The following is a 19,163-nucleotide window of genomic DNA, read 5'->3' as shown; positions in this document are numbered from 1 at the left end:
ATTTTAAAAGCAGCAGTGTACAGGGTGCTGCAGTTTCAACTGGTTGTCTAGATATTGTTAGAGCACAGTGTTGTACAGTGAATGCTGACCTCTGTGGATGAAATGCACTGCAACCCTCAGTGTAAAAAGTCAGTCTTTTTAAACGACATGCCTGTTGTGAGCCGTTTTGTGAACATCTGCCACCTTGAGCTTAGCTGCTGTTTAAATTGTGTATTTTTCTCTTTTAACTCTCTCACACATCACTGACACAAATTCTCTGTCATTACTGAGGAACGTGTTCTTGAAAAATCAAATGAAACTAATTTGAGTGGTTTGCAATGAAGTGCAGAGGTCTGCAACACTTTTTAATTGAAAGTAACATATATACTAAAACTGATGTAAAGCATATATACATATATACTGTATATACCATAAATATTCAATAAATACTTCATAAATATGTGCAAAATGGTCTCTGCCACTCTTGCAAAAAACGTGCAAATATCACTTCTGCACTATAAACTGCTGTTATTTATCTCTATAGTTACATTATTGGTCAAAAGTTCAAATAAGGAATCCTCTCTGCTTCAGTTCTGTCTCCTTCAACAATGTGGAGTCATTAATTACATTTAGATGGTCTTAGTGTCCACTATAATTGACATTCATAAATTCTTATTCAAAATACACATTATTTAACTAAATTCAGAAGTCATAAATCACTAACATTTAAATAAACAAGAGGATTTATAATTATTATGGTAAAAAAAAGCGTACATTTGACTTTCCTCTCCACTTTGCATAAAATGTTTGCTCCTCTGCCGGCCAGTTGGATGGAAAGACACAATGAGTTCTCAGCATCTCAGCCTACTAAACAACACTTCACTTTTCAGTACAGCAGGGATTGATGGAGCAGCTCAAATGAGTAAAAGTCTAAGCTCCAACTAATGAGTTTGTTAATGGTTTAATTACTTAATTAGTCATAAGTTACCACAACGTTTGACTAATCAGGATATACATATAGGCATTTGTAAACCTGGTGTATCCAATGTGAAAAATATTGCTAAGTGCAATACAAAGGAATCCTTGTGTTTTGGAAGACCCATGTCATAGCACCATCTAGTGGCAGAATACAAATAATGCACCAAACATAAATTGTATCTTGGAAAATCTATCTGTCTGTCTGTCTGTCTATCAATCAATCAATCAATCAATCTATCTATCTATCTATCTATCTATCCATCCATCCATCCATCCATCTGTCCATTGGTCCATCAGTCCTTCCATCTATCCATCCAGTCATCCATCCCTTTGTCCATCCATACAGTAAAAAAAGAAGAAGAGGACAAGAAAGAAGACAAATGTTGTACAAACATGAGTGCACCTGGGGTGAAGCGGTGAGGACACGTTGCCAGGTACTGGGCGTCCCCTGGGTCACTGTTCTGTGACTTCTCACTCAGGGACAGTACATTTATAAATGAAGTCATCCTTCAGCTGTCTGGCACACTGCAGTGACTTTACTTCACTGCTTATTCAGTTCACTGTGACCCATTTAACACATGGACACAGACACAGACAAAGAGACACACAGACACACACACACACACACTCACACACACATATACTCACAGACACAGACACACACACACATCATACTAATAACATGAATAATAATAACAAGAGTCGGGCTTCAGAAGCTGGAAATACCAACTGTTTATTTTCTACTTTTTTGTGACTACAGAAATGTTGAAACATTTGAACACTGAAAAAAGCTGGATGACATCATCACTTGCTTCTCAAATTTTCTTTCTTTTTTCATTTGCTTAGCAATCACAACAGATGATATTGCACGGCACTGAGAAAGCAGTAGCAAAGCTCGGGAAACAGCAATGACAAAATAAGTCATGTGACATGGAGTTATACATTTGAGAGTAACAGCGGCAGTATTGCCTCTCTGGCACTCACGCATGCACACACGTCCGCACACACACACACACACACACGCACACACTCACACACACATACATTCATACTGAAAACTGAAGAAGCATTGTGAGTCGCGAAGGAGGTCAACAGAAAGGTTAGAGTTGGACAGGGGCACAAGGCTGATGAGAGCTATGAGATTTCATTTTGAAATGCAAGTGCAAGATGAACCACTACTGTTATCTATTCCTAAATGGCTGTGGCAACAAATATGCTTGCTTATCAAAACCCTTCAAGCATCTTTGTGAGTGAATAGCTGGAGGACACCCCTCTGTGGGTGAGAAAACAGTTCCCCAGCGTAAGAGATCCAGATGATTGTCTTGGGCGCTGCAGTATTGTTATGAGACTTGTAGCTAAGCTACCCATCATATGGGAACTCCTTATGGACAAAATAAATAAAGGGAAATATTAAAGTGGGGGAAACATAGGTCCACAACACATCATTCATTCTTCATTAAACTCATCCTGTGACACAGTGACTGTATAACATGCCTGTGTAATGTGTCATAGACATTTTGTTGATATCCTCAGAGACTAGGTGGTGTCTGAACATGACAGACAGGAAACAGCCCCAACAGTGAGGCCTCTGACGACCAGTTTTAATGTTGAGATATCAGCACCAGTCAGCCCCACACATGCAAACACAATACACGTTATATATGCTGTTGAAACAGATTTAACAACAGACAAACACACTGTAAAGAAATAGACTCACAACATGCATACCTGTAGTACTGGGACACACACACACGCACACACACACACTCTCATCCACAGTGTGATCCAGTTAATCGTCCCCGTACACACTCACACATTGATTCCTTGGTAAGGTTCTTTTGCAGTTTTATTAGACTTTGCTCATAGTCATTACACGAGTACGTACCAAAAGAACAGATACTAGATGGAGCGAGGCGGCGGTGCCACGGCAATAAAAACAGACCCAGCTCCGCGGCACGGCCCCTGGCAGACCGGCTGCCCACCCTCCACTCCACCTCACTCTGTGCATGAGACAGCAAAGTGAGCAGGACTTGCAGCCCTCGTTTCAGATGCTTCAGATTGTACATTGAACAGGAGATTCCCCACATGGTAGAGTAAGCTTTTCTACACAGCCCTACGCCTTCTATATTCTATACCCGTGCGAATGGCAAATCAAAACTCAACAAGTCTACCTCACAAATGCCAGTGCTTTTCAACATCATACATATTTTTTTTTTTCAATTTTTGGTTTGTTTTAAAAATCTTTGGATGTGCAGTAATACCAATAAAATAACAGTATTTTTTTAAAAAGTCAAAAGAATAGAAAACACATATACACATACACACTGCTTTTTGCCAGCTGTTCAACAAAGTAGCTCCTGTATGACTTTGTCTACGTTGGCAAATCAACTGTCTGGGTTTCTGGCAGTGTTTAAAACACACATTGAAATGCCGGCTAGGATTTAGCTGAAGAAAAATACAAACTACTCCTTTGTCATATCTAAGCATGGGCGATAAGGCTGTAACATAAAACTGTCTTTTTTTTGTTTCTTTGGTTTTTTTCCAAAAAACCTACTATATACAAATCTAGAGTTTCTACAAATGCATAAATTAAAGCAGTGGTTAAAACGATACAAAAATGCAATTAAATTAAAATCACAGCACAGAAGTAGACAAAAGGGAAAAATATGAACACAATATCACAGCAGTTGGTTTTACCCTGTAAAAGCAATAGTCTACCATCATAATATTGGCATAAAACAATGTCTGATAAAAAATACGCTTCTCCCTCCATCCCATAAGTTTCATACATCAACCCTGAAACTTGTCCTCCGTGACTTGAAACAGAGCACTTCTGCCAAAAAACAAAACCAAAACTACAAAATAGATAATCATACAGCTTTTTGAAGTAACAACAACAATTACCACACGAGTGGAGTTCTGCCGTACTCACAGATAGACGTCTCAATGCAGAACTCAAAGGAATTATTACTATGAGGTATTCAGAGACATTGGTAAAGACATGCACGGCCAGAGTGCTGGACCTTCCTACACACAGCAGAGAGACGAGGAAGTCTGGGGGAGAGGAGGGATGGATGGAAAAGAGGAGGACGGAGGGGGAGGAGAAGAAACAAAGACCTTTGGTTTCATCTGTAGAAGTGGACAACAAAAATTCCTTTGGTATGTTTTCATTGCATGGTTGCGCTGGCGAAAGCACCACGGTGTGATTTAAAAAAAGAAGAAGAAAAACCTTTTCCTTGTTTCTTTAGTAGTGGCCTTTCTACAGGCTGAGGTATTCACAGAGTCAAAGGTGAGAGGTCAACAGCGGTTTAACACTTTGGTTCAAGCAAGGCACTCGTCCTGGGAGTTTTAGAAAGATTGCAACACGTCTGCTTCTACTTTCAGGAACATGTCTGCCTATAGTTGATTCATCGATTCTGCCCATGGCTATGTCAACTTGTCTGCCTACTGTCACGTGAAGATGTCCGACCTGTTTGTTGGATCAGTCTGATAGATACAAACTCACAAGCTGAGGCCAAGTGGAAATAAAGCTCCAAACATATGGCACTTGAGCAGGGTACCATCAAATTCTCTTCCTGAAATTACTGATGAACCAGCCTCAATATATTTACTGGTGTTGCCACAATGCCAGCTTTGACATTAGAACTGTCTTTTCTGCCAACAAAGTGGTTGAAGTTTTTCTGTATCAAATGTCGCTGTACCCCGCACCTGCCTGGCCGGCCGTGTGTGTGTATCTATGGTCGGATCAGCACATCTGCCTATAGCTACATCAGCATGACCATCTATGAAGCTGTAATCAGAGCACAGATGAAGCAAGAGCACGCAGAGCAGGGGTGCATGGGCTGAGTGCAGGTGGGAGGCGGGGGGGAGAGGAAAGTAAGAGAGAGAGGGAACAGACAAGAGATGGGGGGAGGGAGGGGGAGACACACAACATCTTTTTAACACACCACTCGTAGAGGCCGTGCAATGAGAAAAAATCTTTGGTTATCTTTGGTATCATCAAAGTGATAGAAATCACGTATGGAACTTGAGTGAGGTAGCATCTTTGGTTCACACTATAAAACATCAGCAGGTCTAGACACGTTCCTTTTTTGTTGTCTCTTGTCGTCTTTTCTCTGTTTTTTGGTTTTTCTCTCGGAGACGATGAAGCAGTTCTCTCTCGCCTCTCCTTAAGCGCTTGTCTCTGATGAATGTAGAACTGCTAACCCTGGCCACGAGGAGGACGATGGCAATGGGCCAGCTTAATATATCTAAATGCTGCGCTTGCCCTGAGCCAGCCCTGTGTAGTGCTTTCCTCCTAGTGCTGAAATGCATAGCTTACCAGGAGAGCGGTGGCAGGACGGGGAGGGGAGAGGGGAGGGCTGGGGATTGGCAACGGGCAGGGATGCGGTGCTTTTCGTATTCAGGTGACGAGCTGACATTGCTGTGTAAGCACCTGGAATTGATTCGATCATTGATATCATCCCCCCCCCGCCCAAAATCTCTGATGAGGAGATAAAAAATCAAATACGTATGAGGTTCGTAAGGGATGACGAAGCTATGCTGAATGCTTGTTATCAGAGTGGTGACACAGTTTGTCCTCAGAAGAAAATAAAAGCATCGGAGGCCATCTGTCTACCTCACAGTGTCAGGACCACACGTAGAGCCAGCAGTGAGGAGAAGACATACTACAGAGTGGATTTGTTCGTGGCGTTGAAGGTTAAAAACCAGACCTGTAGGAACTTACAGGAAAGGTTTCTATCTGTAATGATTCATCCTCACAAACAGCATTTCACTTTCAGTTTGATTCAAAAAGGCATCTTTAAGGCAAATGTCTTTAGTTAACTTTCAGGGTTATGTTATTATATGTTATTTCCAGTATGACTCAAAATAGTGAACGGACCATGAACAGAAATATTCTCCTCTTCTATAACTAACAGTCTGTTTTAAGGAGGTAAGGGAGGGAATGAGGTAAAAATATTATCCACTAGAAAATAAACTCTTTGGTCAAATTACTTTGTCGCATTTTCAGTGGTTTTATTTTTAAGTTGCATGAGAGGGTGTAGAAGGCTTTGGTTTCTCATTTTTAAATTATTCAAACGCTTCAGCATGTTGGAAGAAAGCACTACAATGTGGGTTGAGGTTAGGGTTTTTTTTGGTTTAGGGATATTTTGGGGGTTCTGGGTTAGCAGTCTACGTGTGGGCATCCCCATGTCTGTCTGGAATGCTTGATAGAGAGACAGACAGCTGGACAGACAGACAGCTAAGACAGACAGTCCGCCATCCATCCGAACGAGGTTGCACAACAATGCGGTCGCTCCTGCAGGATTATTTTTTCTTTAACGTTGATTGGCCAATCCCACCAGAGCTCCACATTCTGGCTGTTTTTCAAGGCTGTGGACAGCTGCAGATCACACTGTCAATAGGCTGATTAAACCTCCACTTAGGGACCCATCATTAAAACCAACCAATCAGATTAGAGATAAGGATGGTGAATGATAGATTGATACTGGGCTGGGGGAGGTAAGGAGGGGTGTAGTAAAGCTAGAGACCAGTGACAGTAAGTGTGTGTGAAGGGGGGGGTAAAATTATAGTCTTTTTGCAGTATGTTACACATAAATGTGTTGCTGAAACCAACATTTCAAAGCAGGTCAAACAAGAAGTCTTTGGTTTGTTTTTTCATCTTTGGATACTATAAATATCAATATAGTACAGGTTTAAGGGCAAAACGTTGCTTCAAGGTCTTTTTTTAAGTTTCTCTTTGTTTCTCTTAAGTTTTAAAGCTTTTCCACCGAGGTTGAGTCAGTCCATGAGTTGGTCAAATCAGTCCGTCTTCAGGCTTTGGTGCAGGAGTTGGGGCCAGAGTTGGCTGAGTGACCGGAGCCGTCGTCCAGCCACTTATCTAGGCTCCGTCGGCGTGCATTCATAAAGAAGTTGCTGACCGTGGTCAGCTCCAGGCCCAGCTGCTGTGCGATGGTGAGCTGCAGCTCTTTCGACGGACGCTTATTCTCCTTGAAGATGGCGTGAAGTGTCCGCCGCTGCACATCTGTGAACACCAGCCGGGGCTTCTTGGACATGTTCCCTCGCTCGCTCCGGCCGTGGTCCTGTTCCTTACGCTTACAGGCTGTGGAGGATAAACGACAGAGACACACAGAGACAGAACGATAAGGGATTTGTGAGTGAGAGCAGAATATACTTGTGTAAAAACAATACTTATGACAGAAAACTGCAGTGAGAAACTTCTTTCCATCACTCAACTCAACCCTGCATGGACTGAGATTGTTCTTTATATCACCCAACCCTATAAATCTATAAGTTTTTATTCTATTCTATGGCTTAAAAGTCAATAACAAAATCTGAATTCTAATCTGTAAATGCAAGACATGATTTTTTTCGGTGTTTTTTTCAAAGCCACAATACTTGAGCTTATAATACTCGGTGAACACTATATCCTGTGAAAGTATCATCGAAACAATGCTCAGAAAAGTGCAAATCAACAACAAAAGTAATGTTCGACTGATATCATTTATCTGCATTATTTTCATTATGTACTAATGGAACCAAATAGAAACATCTTTCGACATTTTTCATGTGAACTACATTGTTTGTTCTGTCTCACGTATTTTCTTTTTTGGCCTATATAGAATTAATCCTGAGTGACAATGATATCAATATGCCTCTAATACATCTCTGTATCCCAACGATAAATAAACAATTACGCAAACAAACAAATAAATACACAACAATGCAATAACTGATTTGATTAATATGTCCGTCTGACTGGTTTAACTACACTACAATGAAACTCTCATCACAGGACTAATATATACACATTTCCTACTCTGACACTGTCAGGGTGGAGACAGCACTGAAAGAGGTCTTAAGACTCTTTCAGACCTGATGTGCTGATAACAGTTCTTCCTATGTCTTAGAGGAAGAATCATGCAGCCGCCCGCAGGCAGAAAGCAGTGTTCCTTCTTTTCCAAGACACTATTTCATTGTGCAAACCATAGCATGCGTGGGAAATAAAGGCTGAATTGAAGTCTTCCGTGTTCGTTCTGATCTCAGAGCAGCTAAAGAGTCAGAGCAGACAAGCCTGTTAGTCCAGGAACAAGAGCGCTGTCCACGGTGCTGAAAGCAGCGGCGCACCTCAGATATAAAACACATCTGTGGTCAGATGAGCTGCACATATCTATACATATATAGAACTAATGTTGGAGAGAAGATGCTCTGGGTCCGTTTGAAGGACTGACCAGACCTCTCTCCAGCTGATCTCGTCATTGTTTTATTTGATCGTTTTTTCTCTGCAGCACATCCACACTGAGGTTCACCTGTGAGCAGTGACCAGGAGGGGGCAGGCGTGAGCTGCTGGAGCAAGGCCCAACACGGAGCCTCAGAGGGAAACACTGAACACCATATTGTAACCACAAAGCCACTGTTAAAGGCAGCACTGATTCCTTTGACTGAATCCATGAAACAACATTCAACTGTGATTGACCTCAAAACACATTCATGTAAAAAAGACAACGATTGAATATAGAGAAAACATGTCTATTTTGAATATCGAAAGATATTTTCTAAGCAAATAAAATGGATGCATGCTATATTAAATAAGGGATTTGTATTTAGTCAAGTGTCATAATAAGGCTTATTTACTTCACGTGGGTTGAATGTTATGTGCCATAAAAATCCAAATGCTTTAAGGTTAATATCAACATAAATTATTAGGTTAAATCAATCATTTTTCGCTGAGCCCACTTCTCTTCTTTCTACACACACTCTCGCAAGTACAGTGCAGAGGCCTTGTGCGCACGACCATAAACTTGGGTCTAATAGTGAGTGTGAGCAGCCCGTTGTCTCCAGCGCTGGTAAATATTAACAGAGAGCTGGAGCTCCTCGTGTGAGGAGCTGCTATAAATCAGCCCGAGTGAAGGCCACTCAGACAGGAGGAGCAGCCACAGAGAGGCCGGGCCCCGGCACTGGAGACCCGGGCAGAGGGGCTACTTTTCCCAGGAATAACAACGGCCTCGTTATCAGGTTAATCACACACTCACACACTCACACACACACACACACACACACACACAGCTGCTGCTCCCAGCTAATCATTACAAACACAGAGATAACTCCACACACTCAAACAGACTGCACACACACACACACACACACACACACACGGATCTACACTGGCAGTGTGATGATAGTTCCGCGTTTCATCATCTCACAGAACAACAAACAGACCTCTGTGCTGAACATGCTGCAAATATTCAAATGGAAGACCAGACCCAACACACTCTCTACAGCTTGTATTCGAATTTATTATAAGCAGATAAGTATAACCTGTATTCTATTTTATTCTATTCTATTCTATTCTATTTTATTCTATTCTATTCTATTCTTTTTTATTCTATTCTATTCTACTCAGGCAAATTCAGGTGGGTAATTGAATTCGTGGGAAAAGCAAAATAGGCCCAAGATTAATTTCAGAAGCCTAAAATCAATAAGAGTATCACATCTACTTCAGCACACGATCACATCTAGTTCACCGGAACGAAAGGATCAATAGAATGGCGCTCAGTCTATTCTCTTCAAATTAATTTTATGTTTTCAACTATGAATTTTTTACTTCAGAAAATCTTAATACATTTCACATTATTTGCTTTTTTTCATAAAGACAGGATTTTCAGGTACTTTTTATGAATTTAGTTTTTTATAAAAAGTTGAGGAAAAGAACATACTTAAGAAAATGTCAAAATAAATAATTAATCAGCACAAACCCCCGAGACATTTATTTCCCTCATATAGCGAGAATCGATGTATCTTCCTTAAAACAAACACAAACAAAACAACATCAGTATAATTAGTGGGCTGCTGCATTGTCTGGTTTGTGTTTTAATCAATTTTGTATCAATTGTAATCATTGATCACGCCAATGATCAAACGATGACCACACACCCGACTTTCAAAAGTTAAATGAGCTTTAATCATTTGCAAAAAGTCACTCACTCACTCACTCACTCACACACACACACACACACACACACACACACACACACACACACACACACACACACACACACACACACACACACACACACACAGAGCAGCAGATGGGAAAACTGAAAAATAATCAATTGCGATTATAGGCTACGAGCACGCACTCAAAAACAGCGCATGCAGCCGCAGCCTCACTTTTCAAAGATTTAGGGCCTTTATTGCGCGCCCTACTTGAGTCGTGCCAACCTCAGGGACAAATCAACTAAGCATTGCCAGTTCATTTGAGAAACCTCAATCAAGACAGTGTTCATTTTTATTCTTTTCTTTTCTTTCTTTTCTATTCTGCAATCAAGTCCAAAGCTTTTTTTTCCAAAGTGAGAGACAGACCCATTCACCATGTAAACACTGACTCCGGCTTCACATTTAACTTTAGTTTAGCACAGACTCTCCAGGAAACGCGCACACGCACAATCAAACACTTTTGGCTCTGTCTGTTTACACCAAGACTCAACACCAGAAAAACGCTGACAGTTGCATCTTCACCAAAATAAACACATTCCTAACGATTCCTGGGCGCAGGATCATCTTACGCACGCACTCCGTCGGTCGATATTTTGAGGTTAAATGACATGAGGAGAATCAGTGTAGAAACAGAAAAGAGGGTGCATATTGATATCAGGCCGCTCAGATCACCTTAGGGATGAACTTTTTTCAGCTTTGGCGACCTCTCAAATTGTTAAACACACTCCAGGAAGACCCCCACTCCATCTTTGATGTGGAGTCCATGGATCGTTCAAATAAACCATGGGTTCACCAAACACTGACGCACGGCCTGGTTCCTTGAAAATTTGACTTCCAGCATCTTGTATTAAAATTCAATGTCTGTAAACAGTTGGAGATATTTCCCTATAGGCTATTTAAATACATGAAATATAAGCCTCGAGGTGAATTGGTCCTGAATGCGACCCTAATAATTGTTTACGCTTGGAATGCTGACCTTTGGTTCCCAGCCCACCTGACCCCATTTTCAAATCTATAAGGAAGCATTCAGGGCCAGTGGTCCTCCTCCATGCTTATTTAGCGTCTGTTATTCTCAACAACACATTCAGAAAAAAGAAAGCAAAAAGGGGACTTTACCGAGGCTTCGCTCACCTGCGAGCCTGAGCGCACTCATGCGTTGGAACTCAGGCTCCTGCAGCCACTTCCACATGCGGCGGAAGGTCTCTCTGCCGGACTTGAGCTTGGACCATGGCTTGGGGTTTCTCAGCAGGTCGGACAGGGTCCCCTGGGACCTGCAGAGGACCCGCTGGGCGAAGATGGCCTGAGGGATGCTGTAGCGTTTCAGCTCCGTGGTGATCCTCTGCGCCACCTCTTTGGTATTCACCTCCTCCATCTGCCCCCCATTAACGCCACCTCCTCCACCCCCTTGCTGCCCGGGCCCGGAGGCCTGCTCCCGGCCGTTCCCCAGCCCCTGGCCGTGCCCCTGCGCGCCAAGGTGGGCGTGCGGGTGGTGGTGGAGGCCGTTGATTTGCACCATGCCCGCCGAGGAGCTCATGTGCTGCTCCGTGTGTCTGCCGAGCATGGCCGGGTGGTGAGCCTCAAACCCGCTGGGGGTGAGCATCTTCTCACCGGGCATGGCAGCACCGGGATGCGCGTAGGGGGGGATACCGGCCTGGGACGTGTGTATGCTGGCCAGACCGGAACCAGACAACGGGGACAAGCTCTGGCCCATGCAGGGATCCTTGTGATGATATGCGGGATACAGACTGTTCATAGGCGCCAGACTCCGGTCCTCTCGCATCAGCGTGAAGCTGCCGCTGACGTTCCCGGGGATCCTCTGGTGGTGGTGAGGGTGCGGATGATGGGGATGTGGATGGTGGTGGTGGTGGTGGTGATGGGAAGGAAACTTGTCGGACACCGTGGAGATGGGGGGTAAGGGCTGCAGGGGGGTTAGGGTGGTGTAAGTGCTGCTCGCACTCATGCCGTGGGGGGCTTCGCACATGCTGATGGCCGGGTGCAGGTGTCCGGGGTGTCCGTGGTGATAGTCTCCGCTGTCCAGCAGGGTCGCCATGCCCATTGCGCGGTGGCCCAGAGACCGGTGGTTGGGACGGGAATGCGGACTGTGGCCGCTAAGCAGCTCCCCGTGACCGGTCACGGACTCATGGCTCACTCCGTGCAGGTCGCCAATATTCTCCATCGACAGCTGTGCGTTCATGATCCGGGCAGCGCTGTGGACAAACCATCTATCTGACCTACCGCAGGGAGCTGGTGTCCAGAAGTCCTCACGTCCAGGAAAGTTCAATCTTCTTTTGTTGCTTTTCTTCTGTTTTTGCAGCAGCAGCCTCTGCTTTTCTCAGTCCTTCTGTGGTTTTTGATTATTCTCCAACCTCTGGTACTCATCTGCAAAATGGAAACTCCTCTTCAGAATCCCCCCTTTTTCCTGGTGTGTACATAAATATATTTTTTTTATTTTTTTTTATCTGATTCTCTTTACGTTTCAAGCCCCCCCACCGCTAACCAGCTGTCCTTGCGCTCCGGTCGGGTGCCGCGCCATGTCTCTAGTCCTCAGCCCTCTTCCACCGCAGCACAGACCACTGTCTGCACATGCGCACTGCAGACACACAGCTCCTCCTGTGCTCTCTCTCTCCCCCTCTCTCTCTCTCCAACACACACACACACCGCCCCTTGCTCTGACGTCAGCTACCTTATTAAGGAAGGGAGGTATCAAACCACCTGCTAAAAGCTGCCCACCTCAATAACCCATATTCAGCAGCCTGTAGCCTCCCTGACATGTTTAAAACATGCTAAATACATACATCCCTAATATAATCTTCACTTAATAAACCCATAGAATTGAACTGGACCATCCACCAAAGGTTTAACTGCTAATTGCTATTTAGAACATGTTAAATCCATTAATGAGGCTTTAACTCTCAGTCCTCCTTAAATGATTAAGTGCAAATGAAGTCAACTTCCGGGTTCATTTGGAGTTGATTTCTGAAGTCTGCACGAGATACAAAACCTCCAACGAAAACTCGCTCAGTTTTTTCTCATTGAAGAAGAAAAGCAGAGTTAACATGAACTGCAACTAAGATTTAATCAAGTTAATCATGTGCACACACACACACACACACACACACACCCATCCCTGCCAAATATGTGGTGGCGGTTTAACCAAAGGATTGAGGACTGTAGTACCTTCTCTTTTGATAGAAAAAGATGAACAGATGTGTCTATTGTTCAACCATTAGGCTTAACGAACCAAGCCCAGCAGTGTGTGTGTGTGTGTGTGTGTGTGTCCTATTTGGAGATGGACACATGCTCATTTTAATCCTGAAGTTTTTGAATCATTTAAGTGTAAACATTTGAACTAATAGCCCCAAATACAATAAAAATACAAACACATGATCTAATCAATGCAATTTTATTTTTGTCGAGAATAATTGACACATTTTACAAATTCACATGCATCTCTATTAAAAAAATCCAAGGCCCTGCAGGAAGTGACATGCTGACACTCAGTATAACATGTTGCTGTGGTGCATTATGCAGAATGAGTGTCAAACTCCGCCTGATAAAAGTGGGCTCCTACACTGACATGTCGCAGGGGCCGTTTATCCTAATAGAGCGGTGGTGCAGGGCGTCCTCGGCGGCCGAGGTGACAGCTTGCAGCGGTCAGTGTCCTGCTGGACCCCCCGCTGAATGAGGGACATGTCAAAGGTGACGCTTCAAGACTCCCAAAGCCAACATCTGCGGGGGGACAGATTAACCTTTCAGACTTTTCCCTGTCCCGGACCTGCTATTGGGCCCCCGCATCTGTCAGGGCCCCCTACAATAGAGCCAACGCTCGGTTGAACGAGTTAAATAAAAAGAAAAGAAAAAAAAGAAGAAGGGGAGAAGAAGTTAAACTGTCTCTGATGTGAAGTCAATGTCAACGGCGTGTGTGTGACGTGTGTCGAGACAAAGGGACACTAATTCCTCGAAGTGTGGCCGACCAACCGTGGAGTGCTGTGGACATAATGGACTTTAGCTGCAGCCAATAGGGCTGACAACAGGGAAACAAAAACACTGCCAGTAAAATGACATATTATCATTTTCAAACAGGGCTCCACACTTCAATCAGAAAATGTATGATTATATAATCAAGCTATATAGGGTGCATTTTATTCTATACAATACAATACCTCTTTAAGATAAAACGTCTATTTTTGCATTGCAGTCCAGTTTATTATATTTTTATTTAGTTGCACACACACTTGCACAGAAGATGGATGAAAGAGAGGAATATGAAAAGCCAAGGTTTGGCCTCACATGGCTGCAAACCTCATCTACACATTCTCATGCGGATCGATATGCTGCTGCCTTGTCTGCACGACCTGAGCTGTGTGTGTCCGTGTGTGTGTGTGTGTGTGTGTGTGTGTGTGTGTGTGTTGGCTCTCCGTGGCCATTGTGCATGCCCAGATACAGGCCTGCACGGGCCCTGCGAGCCGCGGTGACATTTGCTTTTGCAGAGAGAGAATAAAAGCGACACGGGTTTCTGAGCACTTCTGCACGCAGGACATATTTCATGAGACATTTCAGATCAATTGGCACGAAGGAGACGTGGCGACGCACGGATCCATACACGTGCTGATATGGATATGCAGAGTTTGGGAACAATAACATTAAATATTAATTTCCATATCCAGCCCTATAGTAATAAATAAACTACACGCCAGGGCAAAGTGAGGATCACGCGGGCGATGGGCACCTGAAGGGACCGTGTCAATTAGCCATGTATGCAGGTCTCACACCGAATAGTAATGAGGGGCATCGTCCCCGTGAAGCCCACCGCAGCAGAAATAGAGAGAGAGAGAGAGAGAGAGAGAGGTGAGGATCAATATTTCTGCTGCTCTGCAAAGTGACACAGCGTTGTAAGCCTTATAGATGCTCAAAATGACAATTACAGCTTGTTTAAGAAGCAGCCTCTTGCTATAAAGCACCCGGTGAAACTAAACTTTTATAAATGAGGTTACTTCTGTTGGCCCCAATCATAGATATAAATATATATGGTCATTTATGGCGGCATTATATAAGGGCGTACTTGGAAACCGACTTAGCCTTTTGGTAATGAATTGCATTATTTGTGTCCCTCTGCAGCAGTTAACTAATTTACTGGTTCACCTTTAAACTCCAGATTCTGATTTATATGATTTATGAACAAATAAATGACATTACGGAGAAATACAGATATGTTGAATGTTATAAATATTTGGAAAGTCATATGAAATGAAATGATTCCTCTCTGCTGTTTTCTACAATAAATAAAGAAGAAGTGTATTGTAGTGTTAGTGGTTGCATGGCCTTATTTGAAGTATAGGCCTTGAAAACGCACCACACCGCGCCAATCGATACTGAATACAATTATAATTCTTAGAGGAACTCAGGCCTTTGATTCGTTGGAATAAACCAACATGAAAATACACGGTTTATACACGAGTCTGTGTGTGGCATTTTAAACACGTAAGCACTTATATATCTCACAAATTGTATTTTTTTGAATAAATATATGCTTTAAAATATTGATTTATTTTTCTCAAATAAAAGTGAATTTACAAAAGTAAAAACTGTATAAAAATATAACATAATTTTAGTTTTATGTGTTTTACTTAATTCTGAAGGATAAAAAGCAAGAAGAAATAAAGAGGCATCAACTATAATGATAACCAGTTACGAGATGATAAACTAAAATTACATTTAGAGATGAAGAGAGATCATCTCCTTTTTAAGCGTCTAATAATCCCGCATTAGAGCATTTAAGACGTTTTTCTAAGTAAAACCATGAGTTGATAACCTCACCACACATGAGAAGGTAAATCCTCAGAGCTCTACACTGATAAAACTATTTTAATTCCCCCTCCCCTTCACGCTCAGTAAGGAATTTACTTTTTATTTCTCCCCTAATTAATTAATAAAAAATGCCATCATGGCCGAGCAGCAGACAGCGGACCTGCTGCCTTGCTCAGGGGTAAATCAACTGCCTCTTCTCCCCCTCTGTGTTATTCCGCGTCACTTGCTCTGATTCGTGCGCTCATGTGAGATTAACAAGGCATCACTTTACATTAAGGTGTCCATATGCCGCCCAATTACTCCATGTAACTTTGGTGAGACTCCAATTATGACAACAAAACCGTGTTAACGATAGCCAAACCCTGCAGCCCCGCGCACCGTGCACGCTGCTCCAAATGTGCATGTTCAAATCCAACGTGACTTCTTACGCCAACAGACTGCGTGTGGCTCAATGAGCAGTAATAGAATTAAAGAGGATTTAAAAAACGCCATACACATCTATAGTTCGATGTTTTTTTGTGCCATAATTTCTGTATAATTTTATGGACATACTGATATATTTCAGCCTTCTTTTGTGGGCCTGTTATTTTATTAAATTGTAAGTGAAAAATATGTGACTAGTAGGTAATTTACATAATTGTGAGTCACGATAGAGGAAATAAACTATTAGACTTTATATGTCAAACATACAGGATACTGTTGAAATATTTCCTTATTTAGACTGAACTATCCTCACGAATTCATCACATAATAATAACAATAGTTATTAGGGAGGTTTATTTTAATATTGTGTCTAACATCATTCTGTTTACCACACCAGGGTGGGGCTGGTTTCCAACATGTTTTCGGGCACAATCATTTTTCTGGTGCATGTTTAGACTCACCTCTCATGAGAGAAACTGTTTTCAGATGGACGCATTTTCATGGAGGTTGTTATTTTTGGTTTTACTTCACAAAACAACAGTCTGAGTCCTATAATGCGTTTGTGTGTGTACGAGTGTGTGTGTGCACATGCACGCAAGCAGCTATGGTTGATCCTTTACACTATTTATCAATTATTACCAGTGCCAGTGTATTAAAACCACACAGTTTGACTCTACAGATACACAGAGCTGCATTTTGCAGAAAATCAATCAACCATTCGTTACGTGGCCCGCTGCGGATTGAGCATGCATTCATATCATTATTAATATTATAACCACTCTTAATGAAGTGGGATCTTTCATGAAGAAGACTCCTCCATGCAGACTGGTGTGAGTGTGTAGAAGAGGAGGCAGCTGCTGTAAGTTTGTGCGCAGATGCATAAGGATGCAGAGGAACAGTCTGTGCGTCAGACCTGGACCACATGTGCTCTTTTTCTCCGTGCCTCTTCTCAACAGGGTGCCAGGGTGCAAAATGTCTGCTTTTAAACTCCTCTTCCTCTGCGCAACACGCACGCTCGCACGCACACGCACCAACAACGCACACACACACTGCAGTCGCCGTCTTTACCGCAGGATCCTACTCTGTCATGCATCTTTGACAGCTCACTCCCATGCAGCCGAGCACAAAACAACAAGCAGAGCTGGAACATCAATTTACATCAACTCTTAACTCCAACTTGCAAAAAGCAGAGGACGCACTCTCATCCGCGCGTCTCCTCCCTTTGGTCTCCCCCTCTTCTCCCACCCTCTCTCTCTCGACATCCGGCTTCCAGCTTCTCTCCAGAGCCGCAAGAGTCCCAAATCCTGATCGAGGTAAACATCCTCCAGCCGCCGCATGCAGAGTCTCCGTCTGCAACCGCAAATTATCCCATAGAAAATGAAGCCTCTCGTTTCCCTGCTCCGGTACCGAGCTCCTCTCCGTGTGCTTTGGTCGATGCAGGCGCATTTGAATAGACTGGCCGTCGTTGTTATGGATCCGTGTGCGCTGAAAGAGAATCAGTATGCAAATTGTTTCAGTATCAATCGAAAGGTTCGATCCGCCCGCGCGTCAGCCCCTTTGGCACGAGAGGCTCCAGTTGCTGCATAAATGTTTATAATGATGTATTAACACACACACACACGCACACACAGGGATAAGGGCGAGATAAAACAGTGGACTGTAAAGATGTGACTAAAATATTCTTTTGAAACTGAAGAATTAAAATATACATTTCTGGATGCTGCAGGTGGATGTGTATGAAGTCTGCACGACTCAGACGCAGAGCCATTACTTAACTCAGCACATTTTTATTGGTGAAATAAACCCTCAACACACACTGGGTAAAGGTAAAACAATTTATTTGCTATTAATATTTAATCTTTGATCGATTTCATTATTCTAGTCATCATTGGAGGACTGAGTTCATGCAAGTACAATTACACCTTTGAATTTTGTTCACAACTGAAGACTGAAATCATATTTTTCATTTTAACATTCGACCACAAATTATTGCAAAACAAGTGTCATCACTTGTCTTATTTTGAAATGAGTTATTGAATTTTTTATCAACGATATGAAGTCATTATTCAAACTCATATGGCTTATGAGCCTGAGCTTATAGTAAATGTCACATGGTCCTGTGTGTTTGTCATATCCTGATAATCTCATGAAATCTGGCCTTAAGGGATGTGTAACGGTTCTGATAAACACCTCCCAGAAAAGAAGCCCCTGGGTGAGGATGGATAGAGAGGGGAAATGAAAAAGGTTAATGACACAATGTGTGAGGGGGTGAAAAATATGAGAGTATAGAGGGGACGAGTGGAGGAGGAGGAGGAGGGGAAAAAGGAGTAAAGGTAAAACACACAGTGCATAGGTGGTGACAGGAGTGGATCTGGGAGTTAAAGCAATCAGGAGCAGGACGGTGAAGATGAGGGAGAAGAGAGAGGAAGGGCAAAGAAAGAGGTGAAAGGAACGACCATCATGAGGGCAGGGAGAAGGAGAGTGTGGTCACGAGGAGATAAAGCATGGAGTCCGTTATCCATCTGTCCCAGGGTTAGAGTTTGACCAGCTGAGGGGGTCAGGGGTGAGGGGTCAGTGATCCTGTGGCCTGTGGTCAGTGTACTCTGGCAGATACACACAGGGGGACAGGGTTATCAGAGGAATAAAAAAAAGGTGGATGCACAGATAGACCTTCCAGTTTACAGATTGTATTCTTTAACAGATTTATCTGAATTAATTCTATTTAAAAAAGTCAAAAATAAAGTGAAATGGGTATTTTATTCAATTTCCATCCTTACAAGATGAATTGTTGCACTAAAATAAAGATGATGTGAAATATAATTTCTTCATGCATATGTGCATGGGCTCTTCAGAATTATGTAATCTAGGAAATCAAATAGCATTGATATATTTATGAGGCAAATTTTCTATTGACCACTGTAATAAACAATAAATAAATATAAAACAAATACCAACCATCCACCTCTTTCAGTGGATCA

General features: G+C 42.7%; 1 protein-coding gene across 2 annotated transcripts; it reads right to left on the bottom strand.

Annotated features, from left to right (window-relative positions):
- Positions 1-2,785: 2,785 nt before the first annotated feature.
- Positions 2,786-12,545, bottom strand: onecut1 (one cut homeobox 1). 2 transcript variants are annotated; one of them, XM_020079611.2, is made up of 2 exons: positions 11,086-12,545; positions 2,786-7,060 (listed from the first exon to the last, which is right to left on the bottom strand). In XM_020079611.2, the coding sequence occupies exons 1-2, from the start codon at positions 12,146-12,148 to the stop codon at positions 6,771-6,773; spliced, it is 1,353 nt and encodes a 450-aa protein (XP_019935170.1). In that variant the 5' UTR covers positions 12,149-12,545; the 3' UTR covers positions 2,786-6,770. The 2 variants fall into 2 exon arrangements, with proteins under 2 accessions (XP_019935170.1, XP_019935169.1); XM_020079610.2 differs by having other exon boundaries at positions 11,071-12,535.
- Between the last annotated feature and the right edge of the window lie 6,618 nt (positions 12,546-19,163).

Source organism: Paralichthys olivaceus, chromosome 1 (genome assembly GCF_024713975.1).
Source record: "Paralichthys olivaceus isolate ysfri-2021 chromosome 1, ASM2471397v2, whole genome shotgun sequence".
NCBI lineage: Eukaryota > Metazoa > Chordata > Actinopteri > Pleuronectiformes > Paralichthyidae > Paralichthys > Paralichthys olivaceus.
Note: the sequence above shows the minus strand (reverse complement) of the source record. Positions and strands in the feature narration are given on the sequence as shown.